General features: G+C 49.8%; 1 protein-coding gene across 1 annotated transcript; it reads left to right on the top strand.

The window, feature by feature from the left end:
* Nucleotides 1-512: 512 nt before the first annotated feature.
* Nucleotides 513-19,680, top strand: LOC122388793 (amino acid transporter ANT1-like). The gene is made up of 11 exons (XM_043380189.1): nt 513-607; nt 9,944-10,057; nt 10,212-10,358; nt 14,029-14,152; nt 14,820-14,885; nt 15,007-15,154; nt 15,938-16,088; nt 16,379-16,523; nt 16,909-17,087; nt 17,430-17,581; nt 18,376-19,680. The coding sequence occupies exons 2-11, from the start codon at nt 9,944-9,946 to the stop codon at nt 18,944-18,946; spliced, it is 1,797 nt and encodes a 598-aa protein (XP_043236124.1). The 5' UTR covers nt 513-607; the 3' UTR covers nt 18,947-19,680.
* The last annotated feature ends 106 nt before the right edge of the window (nt 19,681-19,786 follow it).

Here is a 19,786-nt window from a genome sequence, read left to right as displayed (position 1 = left end):
ACTTTTAATTTTCTTGCCATTTACTGGCAAAATAACTTTCTAGTATTGGGTCAACATAGTGGTGTAGCAGTAGGAACCATATCTGGCAAAACCCCAATACCTACATACAGCAGAAAAGCAGCCACCAGGTGTCGCCACAGTCGCCCCACAGATGTCGCACGCGTCGCTTATCGCCACACTACCGATTTCCTTAAGGCCGCATATGTACGGATATGTAAGGGAAAGTCGCCCTTAAGTATTACGCTTACATCCTTTGCTTATAAGGTCGATGTTTGGAAATTGGGAGGGACTCGGCTATTTTCGACCACGGATATGGCTTTATCACATCATGAGGAACATGCTGATAAGCGTTTAATGTGTCATAACAGCACCCAAGTATTTTTAATCATTTTTCAAAAATAGCCGTTCTGCCGTATCTTTCAGTGCAAGGTGCCGTCGGTCATCCCCGACGTTACGTCACGCCGGGGATTGCCAGATTTTCCTACTAGACTTCGACGCCCCCGGCTTGGTGCTTAGTTGAAGTGGACGTCTCCGGAGCTGCGCTTGTCTCTAGTAAACTGAACAGTATTTTAATGCATTTATAAGAATATCTGAGTAAAGAATAAAGGTTAGTTGTCTCTTTACTCTCTATTCCAATTCTGATTCTCTTCTCAGTTCTCACATTTGTTTCCTTTGCTTGTGCCACGACAGACTGCAAAGCATGGCAACAAACCAGACTATGACTAAAGTGTGAAGCATGATGATTTCAATGACATTTCTTTGGTGTGGAGGCTGGGAAGTGGGCACTCCACTATTGTCATTTGTCGGTGTATGGTGCAGATACTGCAGAACACATTAACTGTGGGCTTTGTGTGTGCGAGAAGCACTAAGCAGTGTGGGCTGTAAGTAGTAAATTTGCATTGTTTTCAACAGCTGTGCTGATACAGCATTGTCTGAGAAAACATTTGCAACACGCAAAAGGTACTGCATGAGCTCAACAACATTGGGTCCTAATTAAGGCCTCTGGTCTCCAATAGTCCAGTCAACATTGAGGTATTGTGAACTAAGGAATAGTGCTACAGTGCAACAAAAAAGTGCATTTGATACTTGATTTGATAGGTAGTGTAAACTGTAAAGCTCTTGTAAAGCTCTTTCTGTGAAGTGCTCTTAGACTTGATTAGGTGTTTAGCTTCCAGAGGCCATTGTACCGCGAGTAGCTGAGTTGCAGCAGTTTAGTAGGGATACGCCCCTCGTATACGCCCCTCGATTTTTGGGCCGAGCTTGTTTCGATGCAGTTTGGGTGTGGCCGCTACGCAACGCAATACAAGAAAACTTGGCTAATCTAACTTCTCTGCAAGATATCGATACATGGTGCCCTGGGTGAGGAAAACACAGAGAAATGATCAGCAAATTCATTGTCGATAAGCTAGAGAAGTGCCAAGGGTATTCACAGTGAAACTACGCAGCAAAACGATTGGATATTTTTGTGACGAAAGTGACGCAGAGCATCAAAGCAATTCAAGCCAATATTGAAGGTTATTTTAAAAGCAATTCAAGACGAAAGCAATCTCAAAAGCAAGAGGTAAGCAAAAAAAAAGAATTGAAATACTTTCCATGTGATAATGCCTCTCTATCCACCACCTGAGAAATTTGATTGTAGAGCACCAGAGGATTAGCCAAAATGGAAGGAAAGCTACAAAATGTTTAGAACTCTACATCGATTGGATAGAGAATCTCAGGAATATCAGGTTACCTCACTTCTGTATCTCATGGGAATGCCAGACAGTGGTGAAATTCTCGATTCGTTTGGACTAACTGAAGCTGAAAGGGCCAACTTCGAAGTAGTGATGGACAAATTCACTGCATACTTTCTGCCAAAATCCAACAGTTCAGTGAAAAGGTCACAGTTTCATCAACGAAACCAGCATGAAGGCGAGACAATCGATGAATATGTCCGAGCGCTGTACTCAATGGCCCAGAGCTGCGGGTTTCAGCAGAAACGCGACCAGATCAGGGACAGATTCCTTGTGGGGGTCAAGGACACTGGTCTAATCGAACGACTTGCCCTTGAAACAGACCAGGAGCTGGATCACCTGATCAACTACGCAAAGAAATATGAAGCAGTGAAAAAGGCTGTGAAAGAGAAATCAGAAGAAACAAAGCAAGCTGATGCTGTGCAATGGTCAAAGCCCAATCTGCAAAGCAACAAAAGGAACTACCATCCAGATAACAGGAGAAACAACCAAGAAAGCAGAAACCAAAGACAGCAAGGTGTTGGCACTCGTCCAAATCTTCAGACAAACCAGCCAATGACTAGGAACGTGCAGGGAGCACACGACGCAGGCAACAGAAACCGGTACCAAGCTCCCCACTGGGAAACCAGTGGCAGAATGTGCAACTTCTGTGGCAGGAGTCATCGTCTCGGCAGAAACAACTGTCCTGCGTACGGAAAAACATGTGCAAGATGCAACAAGAGTGATGTCACCTCCCAGAAGTCTGCCGAAGCGCAGTACCTCATCAAGTGGCAGAAGTTCAAGCTGGAGAAGCAGAAGCTGGACATGCTGAGTCTGATGCATATTTGGGGCTCATTGAAGAAATGACTAGCTGCACAGAAATGAAGAAAGAGATGGACAAAGCAGAGGTCAGTGCAGTGGAACATGAACAGAACTCGGGGATGGTCATGCTGAAGATAGGCAAAGCGGAAGAAGAACTCCTGATGAAAATAGACACTGGAGCAGACGTCTCTGTCGTCAGCTATGACACGCTCAAAAAGCTGAATCTGGCTCACAGAATGCAAAAAGCGAACATGAAGTTGAACAGTCCCGGTGGCCAAGTGGACGTGCTAGGCAAAGTTGTCACGAAACTGAAGTCTCCAAATGAGAAAGTCGCAGACGTCGTGCTGTATGCTACACACAGCCTCGTCCGCCCGCTGCTAGGCAGAGAAGACTCACTGAAGCTAGGACTGGTAAAGCTTCTCAATGAAGTGAACATTCCTAGTGAGCTGTTTGCCAAAGAAGTTGGACTGTGGAAAACAACGCCGGTCAGCATCACGTTGAAAGACGGAGCTGTGCCCTACGCCGTGGTGACAGCACGCAGAGTGTCACTACCGCTGCAGCAACCCGTCAAAGAAGAGCTTGCGCGCCTGGAAAGCACCGGTGTCATCGAAAAGGTCAGCGAACCCAGCGACTGGTGTGCGCCGATCGTACCTGTGCCGAAACCAAATGGCAAAGTCAGACTGACTGTTGACTTCAAAAAGCTGAATGCCTCTGTGAAGAGAGAACGCTACGAGCTGCCAACCTTCGTGGAGCTGAGCAATGCCGTTCGAGGATCTGACACCTTCAGCAAGCTGGATGCCACCAGTGGTTTCTTTCATCTCCCGCTGGCAGAGAAGTCAAAGCACCTCACGACGTTCCTGACGCCGTTCGGACGGTACCGCTTCAACCGCCTACCGATGGGAATCACCCTGGCTCGGGAAGTGTACCAACGCAAGATGGCAGAGATGTTGGACGACCTACCGGGAGTCGTATTCTTCCAGGACGACACCATCGTGCACGGCAAAGGCAAAGAGCATGACAAGCGCCTCTCTGCAGTCCTGCAGCGCATCAAAGAGACTGGCATCAAGCTCAACGAATCGAAATGCGAATTTCGCCGAAGAAGTGTGGCGTTCCTGGGTCACCGCCTATCCGCAGCTGGTGTCCAACCCGACAAAGAGAAGCTCAGAGCTGTGCAAGACATGCCACCGCCAGAAAACGTTCAGGAATTGAGATCGATGCTGGGTGCCATCAACTTCCTGACGCGCTTCGTACCCAACGCTCAAAGCATCATGGGACCTATGCATGACCTCCTGAAAAAGGACGCCGAGTGGATCTGGGATCACCCTCAGCAAAAAGCTTTCGAAGACATCAAAAAGAAGATAGCCGAAGCAGGAGTCCTGGCGTATTTCGACCCGAAGTTGGAGACTGTGGTGTCTGCAGATGCAAGCTCCTATGGCATTGGAGGCTGCCTCATGCAAAAGAAAGATGGTGAGCTACGACCAGTTGCCTTCTGTTCACGCCGACTGACCAGTGCCGAAAGCAAATACGCACAGATCGAGAAAGAGTGCCTGGCAGGAGCGTGGGCGTGCGAAAAGTTCCACGGATATCTGTACGGTCTTCAACGATTCTCACTGCTTACAGATCACAAGCCGCTAGTGCCGCTCATCAACGCCAGAGACATCGCTGATACGCCACTCCGCTGTCAACGTCTACTGATGAGACTGGCAGCCTACGCTGGAGAAGCTGTCTACACGCCAGGCAAGCAGCTGCTCATTGTTGATCTCCTCTCACGCAAACCCGTCAGTGAACAACACTCGTCCGACGAGGACGTGGCGGAAATCGAAGCCCATGTCAACGCCATCATGTCAGCCTTGCCCGCAAGCCACGGCAAGCTTGAAGACATCGCGCAGCAACAACATCAAGATCGAAAGATCCGTCAGGTCATCAACTTCACTGAAATCGGATGGTCATCTCCTGTCCATCCTGACCTGCTGGAATTCTATTCAGCTCGTGGATACTTCAGCGTGTCCTACGATCAAACCAGCAAACCTCTACTGATGTACGGGAGCCGAATTGTCATCCCTGAAGACATGCAACGTGAAATGCTACGAAAGATTCACGACGACGGACATCTGAGTCTGGTCAAGTGCCGACAAAGGATCGCCGAGTCAGTCTGGTGGCCTGGTATCAACGGCCAACTGAAAGCATGGATCGACCGCTGTGGGTTCTGTCAAGCACACAGACGGCGGCAGCATGCAGAGCCACTCCAGCCCACCGAGCTCGCCGATGGCCCGTGGAATACAGTGGGGGTAGACTTCGCTACCTATGAGGGCCGGACCTTCCTCATCGTCGTTGATTACTTCAGTCGCTGGCTGGAAATTCTTCACATGACGTCAACCACCAGCGCAAGCACGATCGACCGACTCAGGGGTCTCTTCGGACGCTTCGGAATCCCAGAGATTCTTCGTTCCGACGGTGGACCGCAATTCTCTTCTCAAGCCTTCGCCGACTTCTCCAAAACGTACGGCGTCAAGCACATCATGAGTAGCCCTCACAACCCGAGAAGCAATGGAGCTGTCGAGCGTGCTGTTCAGACAGCCAAACGTATCATTCAGCAACCGGATCCGACGCTGGCGCTTTTGGCCTACCGGAATACTCCACTGGAAGTCACTGGACACAGTCCAGCACGCCTGCTCATGGGACGCAATCTGAGAACCCGACTACCAATTCATCCGGTGCACATGAAGCCGCAATGGCCTGACTTCATCGAACTTCAGCATCATCATGATCTGCAAAAGCTTCGTCAAAAGGAGGGATATGACAAGAGGCATGGCGCAGCGCTCCTCGACCCTCCATCAGTGGGTGATGACGTTCGTGTGCGTCATGACGGCGAGAAACACTGGAACGGACCAGTGTGCGTCATCGGACCAGCTGCGCAGCCAAACTCATTCATCATTCCGTCAGCTACCACGCCAACGCCTGTCGTCCGTAACCGACGTTTCATCCTTCCGATTCCACCCGATTCTCGCCCGAGTCCAGATGCTGCTCTTCCGCCAGTTACCCGACCAGCATCCTGGGACATCGCTTCTCCACAACCGTCTCGGAGCTCACCGCTGAGTGCATCACCGCAAAGTGCACCTTCGTCCTCGCCGCAATCGCCTCCGGCATCGTCACAAGCACCCGAGGAACCCGAAGAACTGCTGCCAGCAGCCGAACCGCCGCCACCGCCTGCTCAACCTGCCCAGAGAATGGGTATAGCACCACCACCAGCAGCAGCTCCAGCAGGAGCAACAGCAGCACCGGGCGAGCTTCCGCGATTCACGCGCAGTGGTCGTCGTGTGAAGCCCACAAAACGTGCGGACTATCAGTATTACTAAAGTGGTGCGACACGTAAAAGTTTTGGAACCTGACATTTATTGTTCCCGCTTAATTTGCATTACGCTTAGCAAGCTTGTATATTTCATTGTGCGCTCCCGCCTGACCTGCGCGTCTATTGAAAGGGGGGAGGTGTACCGCGAGTAGCTGAGTTGCAGCAGTTTAGTAGAGATACGCCCCTCGTATACGCCCCTCGATTTTTGGGCCGAGCTTGTTTCGATGCTGTTTGGGTGTGGCCGCTACGCAACGCAATACAAGAAAACTTGGCTAATCTAACTTCTCTGCAAGATATCGATACAGCCATGACAAAAACTATCAAAGTCGATGTTTTGTAGAGAGTATTTATGGAATAACTTTAGACTCAAAACTTGCTAGACAATTGTTTTACCAGCTTGTTCCTCTAGTCAATACATGCATCAAATGAATTATGATTTTACCTTTAAAAATTATATTAAAAATTTGGCCTGAAGTCAAGGTCATGACCTGACAGGAAAGGGTGGAAAGGGTCATGACCTGACTGGAAATGATATGGATCAACCTATCAGTTGATCCATATCATTGAGCTGAACAACTTTGAAGTGTGCATTGCTCTAGCATGTCTCTTCAACAGTTGTTGTCAAAGACTACTGGATACCTTTAATGGGCTGAGATGACCTCAGGGGCACTAGGTCACTCATATTAAAATTCAGAGATTAACCCTCGCCGGCAAGAGAGTTGATGCACCATAAGGTTTTTCGCGAATACCTAACTCGCGTAAAAAGCAGCCGATCGCGACGAAATCTTCAGTATTTTGGCATTGATCAATTCTACACCTACCCTTAAAATGTCATGACCCTGACCCAAATGACCTTTGACCTGTGACTTACCTACTTTCAGAGACAATATTTGGCCGAAATCGTGATTCGGCGTATGTCGGCTCGCATTGGCCGCGCGTTTGCAAGCTTTTCGTGGTTTCAAACGTTCAAACATGTGATTTGATGTTGCTCCCATGCATTAGGGGGGATTTCAAGGTCACCTGGAGGTCAGTTCAGGTCATTGACCTTTGGTGACCTCGGTTCACTTTTTCGAGTTTTACATGTTTCTAGACTAGTTTTTGGTGCTGAATTCGAATCTGTCAGAGGCGGTTGACACGTACTACGAATACCCGTCACGACCCCTTCTGGTTGACCTGACCTGACCTGACCCGACCTGGTCTTAATGCTTAAAGACATGTTCGGTGATAAAAACTAACACGATATTCGTGATCAGCACCCCGAAAAACCCCATAGCAGCCACATCTTGCGACTTTCTAACAGGTCCCGATTTTCCCGACTTTTGGGTCATTGACCTGACCTGGAAGGTCGACCGATGACCTGGGACCTTAATTGGGTATCATCGGCTTCCTCGCGTGACGGGCAACACGCTCTTTTTTTTCTGCGAAGCTCTAGCTCGATCAGGGGCCAAACGCGAGGAGGGGTCGTACCCCCCCCCCCCCCCCCCCCCCTCCTTGTGCCGTCGAAGGACGCAAAATGGCCTGTACCGGCGAGGGTCAATGTGTTACGCATACTGCTGCTCTTACCAATTGCTTAGAGTTTTAACCCTCGCATGTATCGCTTTGTTGCCAGCCGCGAACGTATTTTCCTGTTTGGCCCCTTATTGAGCTAGAGCTTTGCGGGAAAAAACGAGCGTGCTGCCCGTTACGAGAGGAAGCTGATGCCGATGATACCCAATTTTAAAGCCCTAGCTCATTGGTTGACTTTTCAGGTCAGGTCAATTACCCAAAAGTCGGGAAAATCGGGACCTGTCAGAACTTCGTAAAATAAGGTGGTTTTTGGGTTTTGGGGGCGCTGAGCACGGATTTCCTGTTAGTTTTGATCACAGATAATATTGTCATGCCTTTGGGCCAGGTCGGATCATTGAGTTTTATCACAGGTGATATTTTAATGCAGTTAGGCCATCGGGTCGGGTTAGGTCAGTTCAACCAGAAGGCGTCCTGTCGGGTATTCATAGTAGGCGTTAAACACCACTGACAGATTCGTGGTATGTTAGGAAGGCACCATAACTTCTTCGTTAATGTTCAAATGGTTGCTAAATTCGAAAACAGCTCCAAAAAACTAGCCTAGAAACATGTAAAACTCGAAAAAGTGAACCAAGGGCATCATAGGTCAGTAGCCTGACCTGACCACATGACCTTGACATCCACCATAGTGCATGGGACCAATTACAGCATTTCACATCTTTGGACGTTTAAAACTACAAAAAGACTGCAAACGCGCAGTTAATGTGAGCCGACATACGCCGAATCACGATTCCGGCCAAACATGGTTTTGAGAAATAGGTCACAGGTCAAAGGTCATTGGAGTCAGGGTCAAAAGAATTTCGGGGTGGGTGTAAAAGTGATTAACTCGAGGGTACTTAAAGTTTCGTCGCGATCGGCCGCTTTTTGCTCGAGCTATTCGCGAAAAACCGAGGGGGTCCGTTCGACCCCCACCCTACAAGTGCGAGGGTTAACCCGCGCCCCGTACTCATTAGGGGTATCGGTGGAAAAGGGGGGTCCCCCCCACTAAAATCTCGGAAACTTACCCATCGATTTTCACAATTCAAATGGCCTTCGATAGACCCGCCTTGTGACACAGTTTTTTTCAAATATTGAGAATTTTTGGGATTTTGAGGTATTATATCAAATAACTGCTTTTTTATTTTTGGGGGTCAAAATCCAAAGTTTTCAAGAATCCGAGATAGGAGTTTTATAGCCCTGGTAATTCTACGCCTAAGGCAAACATTTTTCTGTATTTTTAAAGCTGTAGGCGTGACAGCTCTTTCTGCGAAACCTGTTTTGGGGTCGAAAATGGCAGAACAGGATTATTTTGGCCAACCCTTCACAGCCTTAAGGGAAACTGTTTAACATGACATGTAAAATTTGTTCCCCTGAGGGGTCCTGAAAGTTTGGTGGCGATATCTGCAGTAGTTTAGGAGATATCCACGGAATAGGACAGGGGGCCGTTTCGTCTCTTTCTTACGGGGCGCAAGTTAAAGTTATCGTTCAGTTGGTATAGTTATGCTGAGCATTTGAAATTGTTTCTCGGGTAAGGTTAATTGATGTGACCTGGTGACTTGACCTTGGGTGATCTGTTTTTGAAATTCTCACAACATATGCAAAACGTGGGCTTTGCGATGACGTTTTTTATATTTGCGGAAGACATGAGGGGTGTTCAAACAACCCCTGGCCGGCGTGGATTACTTGCAGTTTTTCTCATCAGAGATCAGGGTTTCTCGATTTTATACCTGACTACTAAATTCATAGGCTTCGTTTGATGTAGAATGGCGCGGATTTACAGTTTGGTTGGTGTGGGCCGCTGCAGACTGGCTGGTGTGACCTGTCGACTCTGATCCTGCTGGCTTGTCATGCTTTGCAGTCTGGCTCTAAGCAACAGAGTCCCTTTGCATTTTAAGGCCTTGTATTGCAGATATACTGTCTGTCTGTCTAAAAAAGTGAACTAAAAGAAGGTTTTGGGGATGCCGTAGTCTTCGGATTTTCACGTCCAAGAGGGGAGTATGATCGTAGCCTCGACAAAATATGTTTTTGAAAGGTCAACAAACGTAATATTATTCAGTAAACGGACGTAAACCATGACTGGCCAGTAAACGGACGTAAACCATGACTGGCCTATATTGCATGGAAGGCCTATGCCGTGCAATATCTTCTCCAACTCTATCATCAGCCAGAACTTTCCATTCCGCTCCGGCCTACTCCGACTCTGACTTTAACTCTGCAGCCCTAGTTTTGAGGCATGTGAACTTACCTGCTGACCTCAGGTCACGATCATGTAAAAACGTCTCTGGTCACAATTTTAGTCATGCTGCATATTATTCCATCTATCTCATCCTGAATTTGTTGGTGACTTTTCCATCAACAATTGAGTGGACAGTGGAAAGGCTGGATAGGGATGCCAGAGCTCAGCTTTGATCCCAGGACCTCGCACACCGAACGTGGACGCGTTACCCACCCGCGCCACTAGGATGACGCGCCGGCGCTGTTGACGTCTGATGTTGAAGCTTGTGTCGTTCTGCCGCAGATGACGGCCGGCGTGGCCGGTTCCGGGGCCACGCACCCGGTGAAGATCGTGGCCAACATCTTCATCTCCTTCATCGGAGCAGGCGTGCTTGGTCTGCCGTTCGCATACAAAGAGGTATGTAGTCTAATTACACATTGTTGTCCGACGTTGCCAGTGTATTTGTTCACGAATGCCTTATGCTGATGCATTGATTGAAATGTCAAACATTGAATACATATGTAATCGTCAATTTGTCATAGAAAACTGATTGCATTATTTTTCTTTTCAGGCCGGCCTAGCAGAAGGAATATTGATAATGGTGACCGTCGGTTACGTTTCCATTCGAGCAATGTTTCTCTTGATTGACTGCAAATATTTGCTGCTGAGCAAACGTCGAAGTGGGAACGTATCCGTCAATACTTACGTGAAGAGCAACGTAAGTGATTCTCAAAGCGTGGTACAGTCGTGTACAGGTTGATGGTCCCCTACTCTTTATCCACCGGGTTCCTATGGCTCAGCATTGGCAGCAGCCGCCTGGTACCGGTAGGCTGTGCCGCATGACCCGAAAGTTATGCGGCACAGTCTACCCACGCCGTTTGACATCGGCTCGGGTCGCCGGGTGGAGCGCTTTGTAGACCAGCTGTTGCGTCAGACCAGCGCGGGGGGAGGGGAGGGGCTCGTCTCAGTGGTTGGCGTGGGCTGGCGAGTGGTGTGGGGCGTGTTGGTGGACCATGGGGGCTGGTCGGGTGTGTGTGGTCACTTCCTGGACCTGCATTGCACATTTTGCGTCGCTTAACAATTGCATTCCTGTTTTTGATAAGCACAATGCACGGAAGACCCAGCGAATATGATTTACCTTACTTGTGCATTGTGCAATACGTGATTTGGCACGGTATCGAGGCAACCATAGGTCTTGTGCCTATGCATGCTATTTAGGCAATACGTTTATGAAAACGGTAGATTGATACTGGATGTCAATTCGTATGCTAAATGTCGGCACGTATTAAATGAATGAATGAATCAATCAATCAATCAAACAATCAATCGACATGTATAAAGCCGTATAAATGGCTCGCAACCACTAATAGCAATCAAACCATCCTAACTCGGAAAAGCAGACGGAGCCCTGATGAGGCTTGAACCGGGACTCCACGCTGTAAATTTTGCCAATGATCCATTATCATTCCACCAAGCTAGAGTGACCGGCACCCGAACCCACAAAAACATTAATTGACTTTGCCGCCGACCTCCCGGCCCCGCCGCCCGCCCGGCCAGACTTTGCCCCGGCCATAGCCACCATCCGGTGTAGCTCAGCGTAGGAGTGCTCGACTGTCAAACTGACCGGTAGTGAGGGGCCCGGTTCGAAACGCTTCGGATGCTGGATGTTTAATTCTCGTTGGGAGGCTTTGCGTTTAGTTCACTTTTCAGAAAGATCATTTGGTGACTGACCTGTTTTCTTTCTTTGCTGCAATTCATGAGGAGACCGTATGCACCCTTACCTGTCCTTCCGCACCCCACTTGGGAGATGGGTGGTTGCCCCCCCCCCCCATGGGTTTTGTGAATATCTCTAAAACGAATTTTTGGAGGGGGGATACGATCGGTTCTATGCGACAAGTGACCACACACGCCCAGCCCCAGGTCCGCTCACTCCTTACCCATATCACCCCTCTCCCCACACCACACTCCACCCCGCCTCATCCACTGAGCCGAGCCATAACGAGCCTCAGCGCCCCGGGGCGCGACCTGTCAGCGAACACTGTTATATAATAACAGTAACAATATATCAAATCCGTGATCTCTATGAATGTCGTCTCGCAGATCCGGCAGTTTGGGCTTCAACGACTGAATGTTGAGGTGTCCAATTATCAGGTCTGTTCCAGTGTCGCCGTGGCGGCGCCAGCTCGCGCCGCCTCGATGTCCCCGACGCCTGGACGCGCCCCTGCCCCCGCGGCGCACGCAACCGCCGGCCCGCGTCCCCGCCGGTTCGCTGACAGGTCGCGCCCCGGGGCGCTGAGGCTCGTCATGGCTCGGCTCGGTGGATGAGGCGGGCTGGAGTGTGGTGTGGGGAGGAGGTGATGTGGGGAGGGAGTGAGCGGACCTGGGGCTGGGCGTGTGTGGTCACTTGTCGCATGGAACCGATCGTATCCCCCTTCCAAAAATTCGTTTTAGAGATATTCACAAAACCCATGGGGGGGGGGGGGGCAACCACCCATCTCCCAAGTGGGGTGCGGAAGGACAGGTAAGGGTGCATACGGTCTCCTCATGAATTGCAGCAAAGAAAGAAAACAGGTCAGTCACCAAATGATCTTTCTGAAAAGTGAACTAAACGCAAAGCCTCCCAACGAGAATTAAACATCCAGCATCCGAAGCGTTTCGAACCGGGCCCCTCACTACCGGTCAGTTTGACAGTCGAGCACTCCTACGCTGAGCTACACCGGATGGTGGCTATTGCCGGGGCAAAGTCTGGCCGGGCGGGCGGCGGGGCCGGGAGGTCGGCGGCAAAGTCAATTAATGTTTTTGTGGGTTCGGGTGCCGGTCACTCTAGCTTGGTGGAATGATGATGGATCATTGGCAAAATTCACAGCGTGGAGTCCCGGTTCAAGCCTCATCAGGGCTCCGGCTGCTTTTCCGAGTTAGGATGGTTTGATTGCTATTAGTGGTTGCGAGCCATTTATACGGTTTTATACATGTCGATTGATTGTTTGATTGATTGATTCATTCATTCACTCATTTAATACGTGTCGACATTTAGCATACTAATTGACATCCAGCATCAATCTACCGTTTTCATAAACGTATTGCCTAAATATCATGCATAGGCACAAGACCTATGGTTGAATCGATACCGTGCCAAATCACGTTTTGCACAATGCACAAGTAAAGTAAATTATATTCGCTGGGTCTTCCGTGCATTGTGCTTATCAAAAACAGGAATGCAATTGTTAAGCGACGCAAAATGTGCAATGCAAGAAGTGACCACACACACCCGACCAGCCCCCATGGTCCACCAACACGCCCCAACACCACTCGCCAGCCCACGCCAACCACTGAGACGAGCCCCTCCCCCGCGCTGGTCTGACGCAACAGCTGGTCTACAAAGTGCTCCACCCGGCGACCCGAGCCGATGTCAAACGGCGTGGGTAGACTGTGCCGCATAGCTTTCGGGTCATGCGGCACAGCCTACCGGTACCAGGCGGCTGCTGCCAATGCTGAGCCATAGGAACCCGGTGGATAAAGAGTAGGGGACCATCAACCTGTACACGACTGTACAATCGAAGGGCTTGAAGGGGTCAGGTCTTGTTGTTTCCTCACCCAAGCTATTTCAATGATACCTACTTTCACTCTTTACACACACTGGTTCTTCAGATGGACATTGTAATATTATTTTATGCCTCTATTGAGCCGGTGAGCTCGTAAGCGATTGTGCTATTGCATGTATGCTGTATAATTTGCTGTCCCTTTTACCCTTTGCTTTTTTATATGTGAGGCGCGTGTCGTAATGCGTTTTGTTTTATGAATGGTGCAGTAGATTCTGTTATAAGGCCCGATGTTTATCCTTTCAGTTCAGGTCCTTGCCGTCCTTTCCGTCAACACACCGCTGGAGGCCCTTCGTCTTATCCTTTTACAAACTCGCCCGAACGCGAATGAGGTGATCGAGCTGTGATCGGTAAGTTACCGGCTCTATTACTATCGGCTCTCACTATGAGCCGGCTACGGTCAGATGGGTAGCCTCGCAGATGTCGATTTGAATAAATGGTGAAGTTCTCTCTCAGGAGCCTCATAAACGTCAAGCACCCGTCGCGCCTCGAGCCCCGGACTTTTGTAACCGGGACTTGTGCTCACTTCACTCGGAGTTTTACGATCTACCGGCTGAGCTACGGGATCTGCACTGTATAAAATGATTTTTTGAGTCCACACGGCCTTATAACAAACGAAATGTGAGACCACAGACACTTTGCATTACTACCTTCCCCTACGATGCATATCCAAATCAGTACGTTTTCGAGAACGTTTTCGAATTTCCTCTTTATCTCAAAAGTGTGTCCGTCTACGGTTGCATTCGTCCCCGAGTCCGTGCCTGTTGTCATGCAATGTGTGTGCCACAGGTGCCTCTGAGCGACGGCTCTGTCGAGCTGAAACTGCCGCTGCTCAACGGAGACGCCGGCGGTGACGACGAGGACGACAAGATCCTGGTGGACACCAGCCACGAGATTACGTACGGTGACCTCGGTAAGAAGGCGCACCGCGGCAGGGTCGGAAAGATAACGCTGTCGGCCGATACGGGACAATGGCTGCCGGTTTATGGCCAGCGGAGCGATGGTGGGCTCCCAATGCCTCCGGATTGTTTATGGCGGATATCGGTGGAGGTTATGACGTTCGCGTGACGCTAAGTGCGAAAGCAGTGGATAGTGGAAAGGTCAGATGCTTTGTTTAAGAAGTCATGATCGATAGTTCCGTTTTTTTTTGGGGGGGGAAGAAATGCTCGTTGGGCCAGTGACCCAACCTTTCTAGCTGGCTCTTTTAATGGACCATGTTTGGACGAGCGAAATCACTACGAATGTGTCGAACAGCCAAAATCTATACGATTAATGATAAATCGTTTAGCGGACTGACTCTGGGTGTAAAGAAGCTATTAGGGAAAAATAGCTTCTTTACACCCAGATTCAGTCCGCTAAACGATTTATTATCATTAATATACCTGGGTTTCAATATGACTTTACAGCCCCTATACGATTGAATCTCGCTCAAATGATAATGCTCACCAGTTGAAATTTTCTCCTCAGTTCGTTTTGTTACAATGTAAGCTACACAAAGCTGTGCTATGGGCGCATAATGACCCTGCTGTCGATGCTCCCCGAATCGCCCACAAACAAACACTGCTGCGTTTTGCCGGCAGGGTTTTACGCATACGCGGAGAAGGGTCGCTGGCTGGTGGATGGCACTGTCATAGTGTCTCAGATCGGTAAGTCTGGATGGCATTCAGCACTCTCCCTTATTCTCAGCCGGTGTAAATGGCAATTGATTTCCCTGTTATTTGTAGTTAGCATCCTTTGTAATATTTTCTCTGACACGTATCGTTTCAGGGTTTTGCTGCGCCTACCTCATATTTATATCGGAGAACCTGTCGACGTACGTGAGTGGCGTGAGCACCAGTCAGTGGCTGGTCCTGTTCCTGCCGCTCCTCTACATGCTCTGCCTGCTCAGGAAACTGGAGAAACTGGCCGTCTTCAGGTGAGCACACGAGACGTGGCCCACGTAAATTGGACGGTCATGACATGTGACGAAATGCGCTATGCTCTTACACCCATGATTACTGTCTCTTTTAGCGACCGTTGTCGCTGAAACAGATGTCTTATAATATCGTATAAAAATCTCGAGGGCCCATCCCGTTTCGATGGTACCCATCCTCGGTCAAAGCTTGTTCGTTTTGACATGCTGTTCAGCCAATGAAATGAGGGACTGTCGAGACTACAGGTAGAAATAAATAGGCATTGCTTTAACTAATCGTATTAATACTTACCTGACAGAAATGATAGGTAACGAATGTTGTGTTGAGGAGAGATGGTTTCAAAGTTTTCTCGCATCGTTGGCACGCGGCTGGCTAGAAACGGCAAACATGACGTAGGTGCGTAAAGATACCGATATGTACACAACGATAAACGACATTCATTTTCCATGTAGCCCAGTGGATAAGGCATCCAGACTCGGTACCAGACCATGCGATACCAGAAAGAAGCAATATGTTCAGCCGTAGTCGACAGCCTACATTTTATATCAAACTAGCCGACACTTAACGAAAGGGCCGTGCCAGACCCGTTAGGATCACACTTCCATCTGTTTTGGTAGCTTACCTTGCGGACTTGAGCAGGCCACGGGCTGTTTTCCTGCTTCGTTGATTTTTATCACACCTCCTTTTTAATGTAAACTGTTGACGAGGCTATTGTCCTTGTAACGCCGGTTTGCCGATTTGGGCTAACGCGGGCGCCCGTTCCCCGTCCCCTGCCGTCTTCCCAGCATCTTTGCGCAGATTTCCACCATCATGGCGTTCGCCGTGGTGTTCTGGTTCGACTTTGAGCACTACTACGTCATGGAGCGGTTTCACCCGCGGGAGTTCTCCTCCCGAGGATTTCCGTTCTTCTTTGCCATCGCCATCTACTGCTATGAGGTGAGAATTAATTATGCGTGTTTGGCTGAGCGTTTGTGCGACCGTGCTTACGTTTGACTCATGTCGCCAAACATACGAAATCAGGCATGCTTAGGGACACATCTGCCACTACGTAAACTTCCTTCCAGCAGACACCACTCAACGACAGTCGGTCTGAGTTTACCCATCGTCAGTGTCGGGTGCTCCCAGCTGCTATCTCTGCGTTCCATTTAGGCCGTCAGCCCATCGAATTGACAGTAGTTTCTCCACCCGTATCCACCATTGCCCCTCTGACACCTTTGTCTGTGCAGGGCGCCGGAATGATTCTGTCGCTGGAGAACTCACTCGCTGAGCACGTGCGGCCCAAGTTCAAGATGTACTTTGGCCGCACCATGTTCTGGGTGACGGCTCTGTACGTCGTGTTCGGCTGCTCCGGATACATATCGTTCGGGCCCGGTGAGTGCCGCCGGGGTAGTTTTGTGGTGTTCGGTGTTGTGAACAGGCCGTGTGTCGTATGTCGCTATTTTGGGCAGGTTTGCGTCATTCGCCTTGTTCTCACGCATCGGCAGTGTCCCGTTACCTGGCTGCCGCCGTACAGGCGGACCTTGTTGGTTACGCTACTGCCCTCTTGGTTAATTGGTTTGTCGGATCATTAAATCTTTTGTCACCGTTCTTAGCATCATCACGTTTCGTTATTAGATGTTTTGCATCATCTTGTCTAATGTTTCATGTTTCCCAATTCTCTTTGAGCTTGCAGTATATTTGGGTCGTTATTGCTTGTAATGCTGGTGAATGCGCCGCCTGCCGCACGCTGACATTCCACACGCCTCTGCACCGTCAGAGACTCGGGAGATCATCACGCTGAACCTGCCGCCCAGCGATGGCACCATCGACTTCGCCATGGTGGTCAAGTGCTGCCTGTGCTTCTCGCTGTTCTTCACCTACCCGCTGATGATGTTTCCCGTGGTGACGATCATTGAGAAACGTCTGCCGGCCAGCTACCTGACCACTTCCAGAGGGGTGAGTATGCTAGTGACCTTATCCAAAGGTCTGAGTATGTTAGTAACCTTGCCAGGGGATGGCAAGGAGGGTTATATTATCATCGCCAGTGGAGGGTTGATATGCTTCATCAGCATGGTTGATCAGTAAGTCTTTATAAAGAAGCAATGTGGTCATGTGTCTTTTGAAATCCAAATATGTTTTGTCATAAAGCTTGTGAATAATTTGATATGCCCATGCCAGAGTTAGTTACTTTGAGATCGTGTCCGTTTGACGCTAGATTCCCGTAGCAGGTGATTCAGGCTGTTACTGCCTGTACAGACCCGTTTGCGTGTGTCTGACGGAGTCTCCCCGCCTCTGCAGAACGTTCTGCGTCTGCTGCTGGTGGCCACCTCGGGCCTGGTGGTCGTGATGATCCCCAACTTCGCCAACCTGATGGCCATCATCGGCGGCACCTGCTGCACGCTGCTGGCCTTCGTTCTGCCCGGACTGTTCCACCTGCGACTGCGCCGACGGTCAGTGCCGAGAACCACGTGTGCAGTGTCGCGCACTACGCGATACTGTACAGTACACAACAACGTACTGCGACAGCGGCAATGCACAGTGCACTCATGTGCTCAACGAACGCAAGTGCACACACTGCGCACAGCGCAATATGCTTGCGATACGACACGCGCTGCGTGTCGTGTCGACGGCATACGACGGCCCAATCGTATACGATATATACAATACGGTACGGTATACGATCGTTTACGACGGCCCGAGCGCACTTCGGTAGTCACCTTCCGGATCGCTTCTGCTTTGTGATCCATCCCTGAACCCTGCTAGTCATCAAAGCAAATGTTTATTTCATTCAACCCATAGAAGATGTTTGGCGTGGGCTCTTCGGAGTTTGATGGTACGAGTAGACTTTTATCCTCATGAGTGTTGAAAAGCTTTACTGAACCTTTCGACCGGGCGAGTTGCTGGTAGTTGTGATCATTGAAATTCGGAAGAGTTTTAGCTCATATTTGGGTGATTTATCGTGATTTTATTTTTAAGTGATTGTATCCGTGACGTTTGATAGAGCAATGTCGCCACAGATACCCAGCCGCGGTCATGTGTGCACGAAATCTCAACATTTATTATCAGTGATCACTGATCAGTGTGATACTTTTCACTTACTTAACTCGTCTTGTTTCCTTTGGTCGCTCGGTGATGGTCCGGATATTAGGCACTTGGGCAACGGTATCTGATATCTTGTTCAATAATACATTCCAAAAGAATGTTTTCACTGGGTTTTCACACGTCATACTCCGTTGTGTTGCAGTTCGATCACCCGACGGGAGAAGATTTTCGACATGTTCCTGATCGGTATCGGCGTGGTCGGAGCTGTGATCGCCACTACGGACGCCCTCTCACGAATGGCCGAAGGTCCCGACGAGCCTTTATCTCCATCATCGGCAGTGCCCGTCGCAGTGACTAACGTGATCGACACGGTACAGGCAGCCGCCAACGGCAGTGGAACCGCTGCTGCAGCGGCTGGCAAGACTGCAGCCGCAGTAGCGGCTAGCAGCACCGCATCAGCTGTCTTAGTGGCTGCCAATGATACCGCTTCCGTCGTCTTAGCAGCCGCTAATGATACCATATCTTCCGCCTTAGCAACCGCCAATGATACCGCCTCCGCCGCCTTGGCAGCCGCCCATGATGTCATATCCTCCGCCAATGATACTGCATCTGCCGTCTTAGCAGGAGCCAATGATTCCGCTTCCGTCTTAGCGGACGTCGCACCCACGGCAGCGGCCAAAGGCACCGCCTTCGCCGTGACGCCGGCGGCGGCCGCCCGGATGGCGCTGGATATGCTGACCAACGACGGCTCCGCGCCGCTGGATGTTAGCTGATGGGGACAGAGGTGGGGCAGGTTGTGACACAGTCGATTCTCTCCTCTCTTCTCCTCTCCTCTCCTCTCCTCTCCTCTCCTCTCCTCTCCTCTCCTCTCCTCTCCTCTCCTCTCTCTCTCTCTCTCTCTCTCTCTCTCTCTCTCTCTCTCTCCACTCCTCTCCTCTCCTCTCTCGCTCCCCTCGTCTCCTCTCGTCTCCTCTTCTGGCTGACGGTGGTCTTGTTGCGAGTGATGGCTCTCTGCGGTGCTGGTGAAGTGCCCCCTCTGCGGTATTGATGTGTGACGCGCGCGCCCTACACCCCTGGACTCGACGCTGTCTGGCTGTGGTACCCTCTTACCAATGGCCGTGGCATGTCCTGCATTACAGGCGCTCAACGACTGTGCGCCGAAACGACATAGTATTTTTCTCGTGTACGAGATGATTTTTAGTGATGGTAAAGGATATTGCTGCGTGGATATTGTCGGTGGTATGCAATAAGGGGTGGAAATCGGACCGCCCCTGACATTGTATTTTTCTATGTGTTTTTGAGTGGGTTGTATGTTTATGCTACCGCAGCCGAGGCCGAAGAGGCTTTTCCAGTGCTGGTCCGGGAGCATTGTTACGGGGAACAATCTCCCACCGTGTGGGAACAAACGGCCTATTGCATGGAGATTGTGTACTATTTTTATGACCGTCTTTGGTCGCTGGTTGAGGTATAACCTGGCTTTATTCTGAAATAAATGAACTCCTAATGGGGTAGTCGTGTGGAACTGTTCTGTCACTCGGGGTGTCTCATTCCACAGAGCCATTCGTCAGCTGATTTAATGGCTGTCCTTTGTTTTAAATTGATTAGCGCTATCA

This window comes from Amphibalanus amphitrite, unplaced genomic scaffold (genome assembly GCF_019059575.1).
Source record: "Amphibalanus amphitrite isolate SeventyFive unplaced genomic scaffold, NRLGWU_Aamphi_draft 000335F_arrow, whole genome shotgun sequence".
Taxonomy (NCBI): domain Eukaryota; kingdom Metazoa; phylum Arthropoda; class Thecostraca; order Balanomorpha; family Balanidae; genus Amphibalanus; species Amphibalanus amphitrite.
The sequence above is the reverse complement of the archived record's forward strand: the minus strand, read 5'-3'. Positions and strand labels throughout refer to the sequence as shown.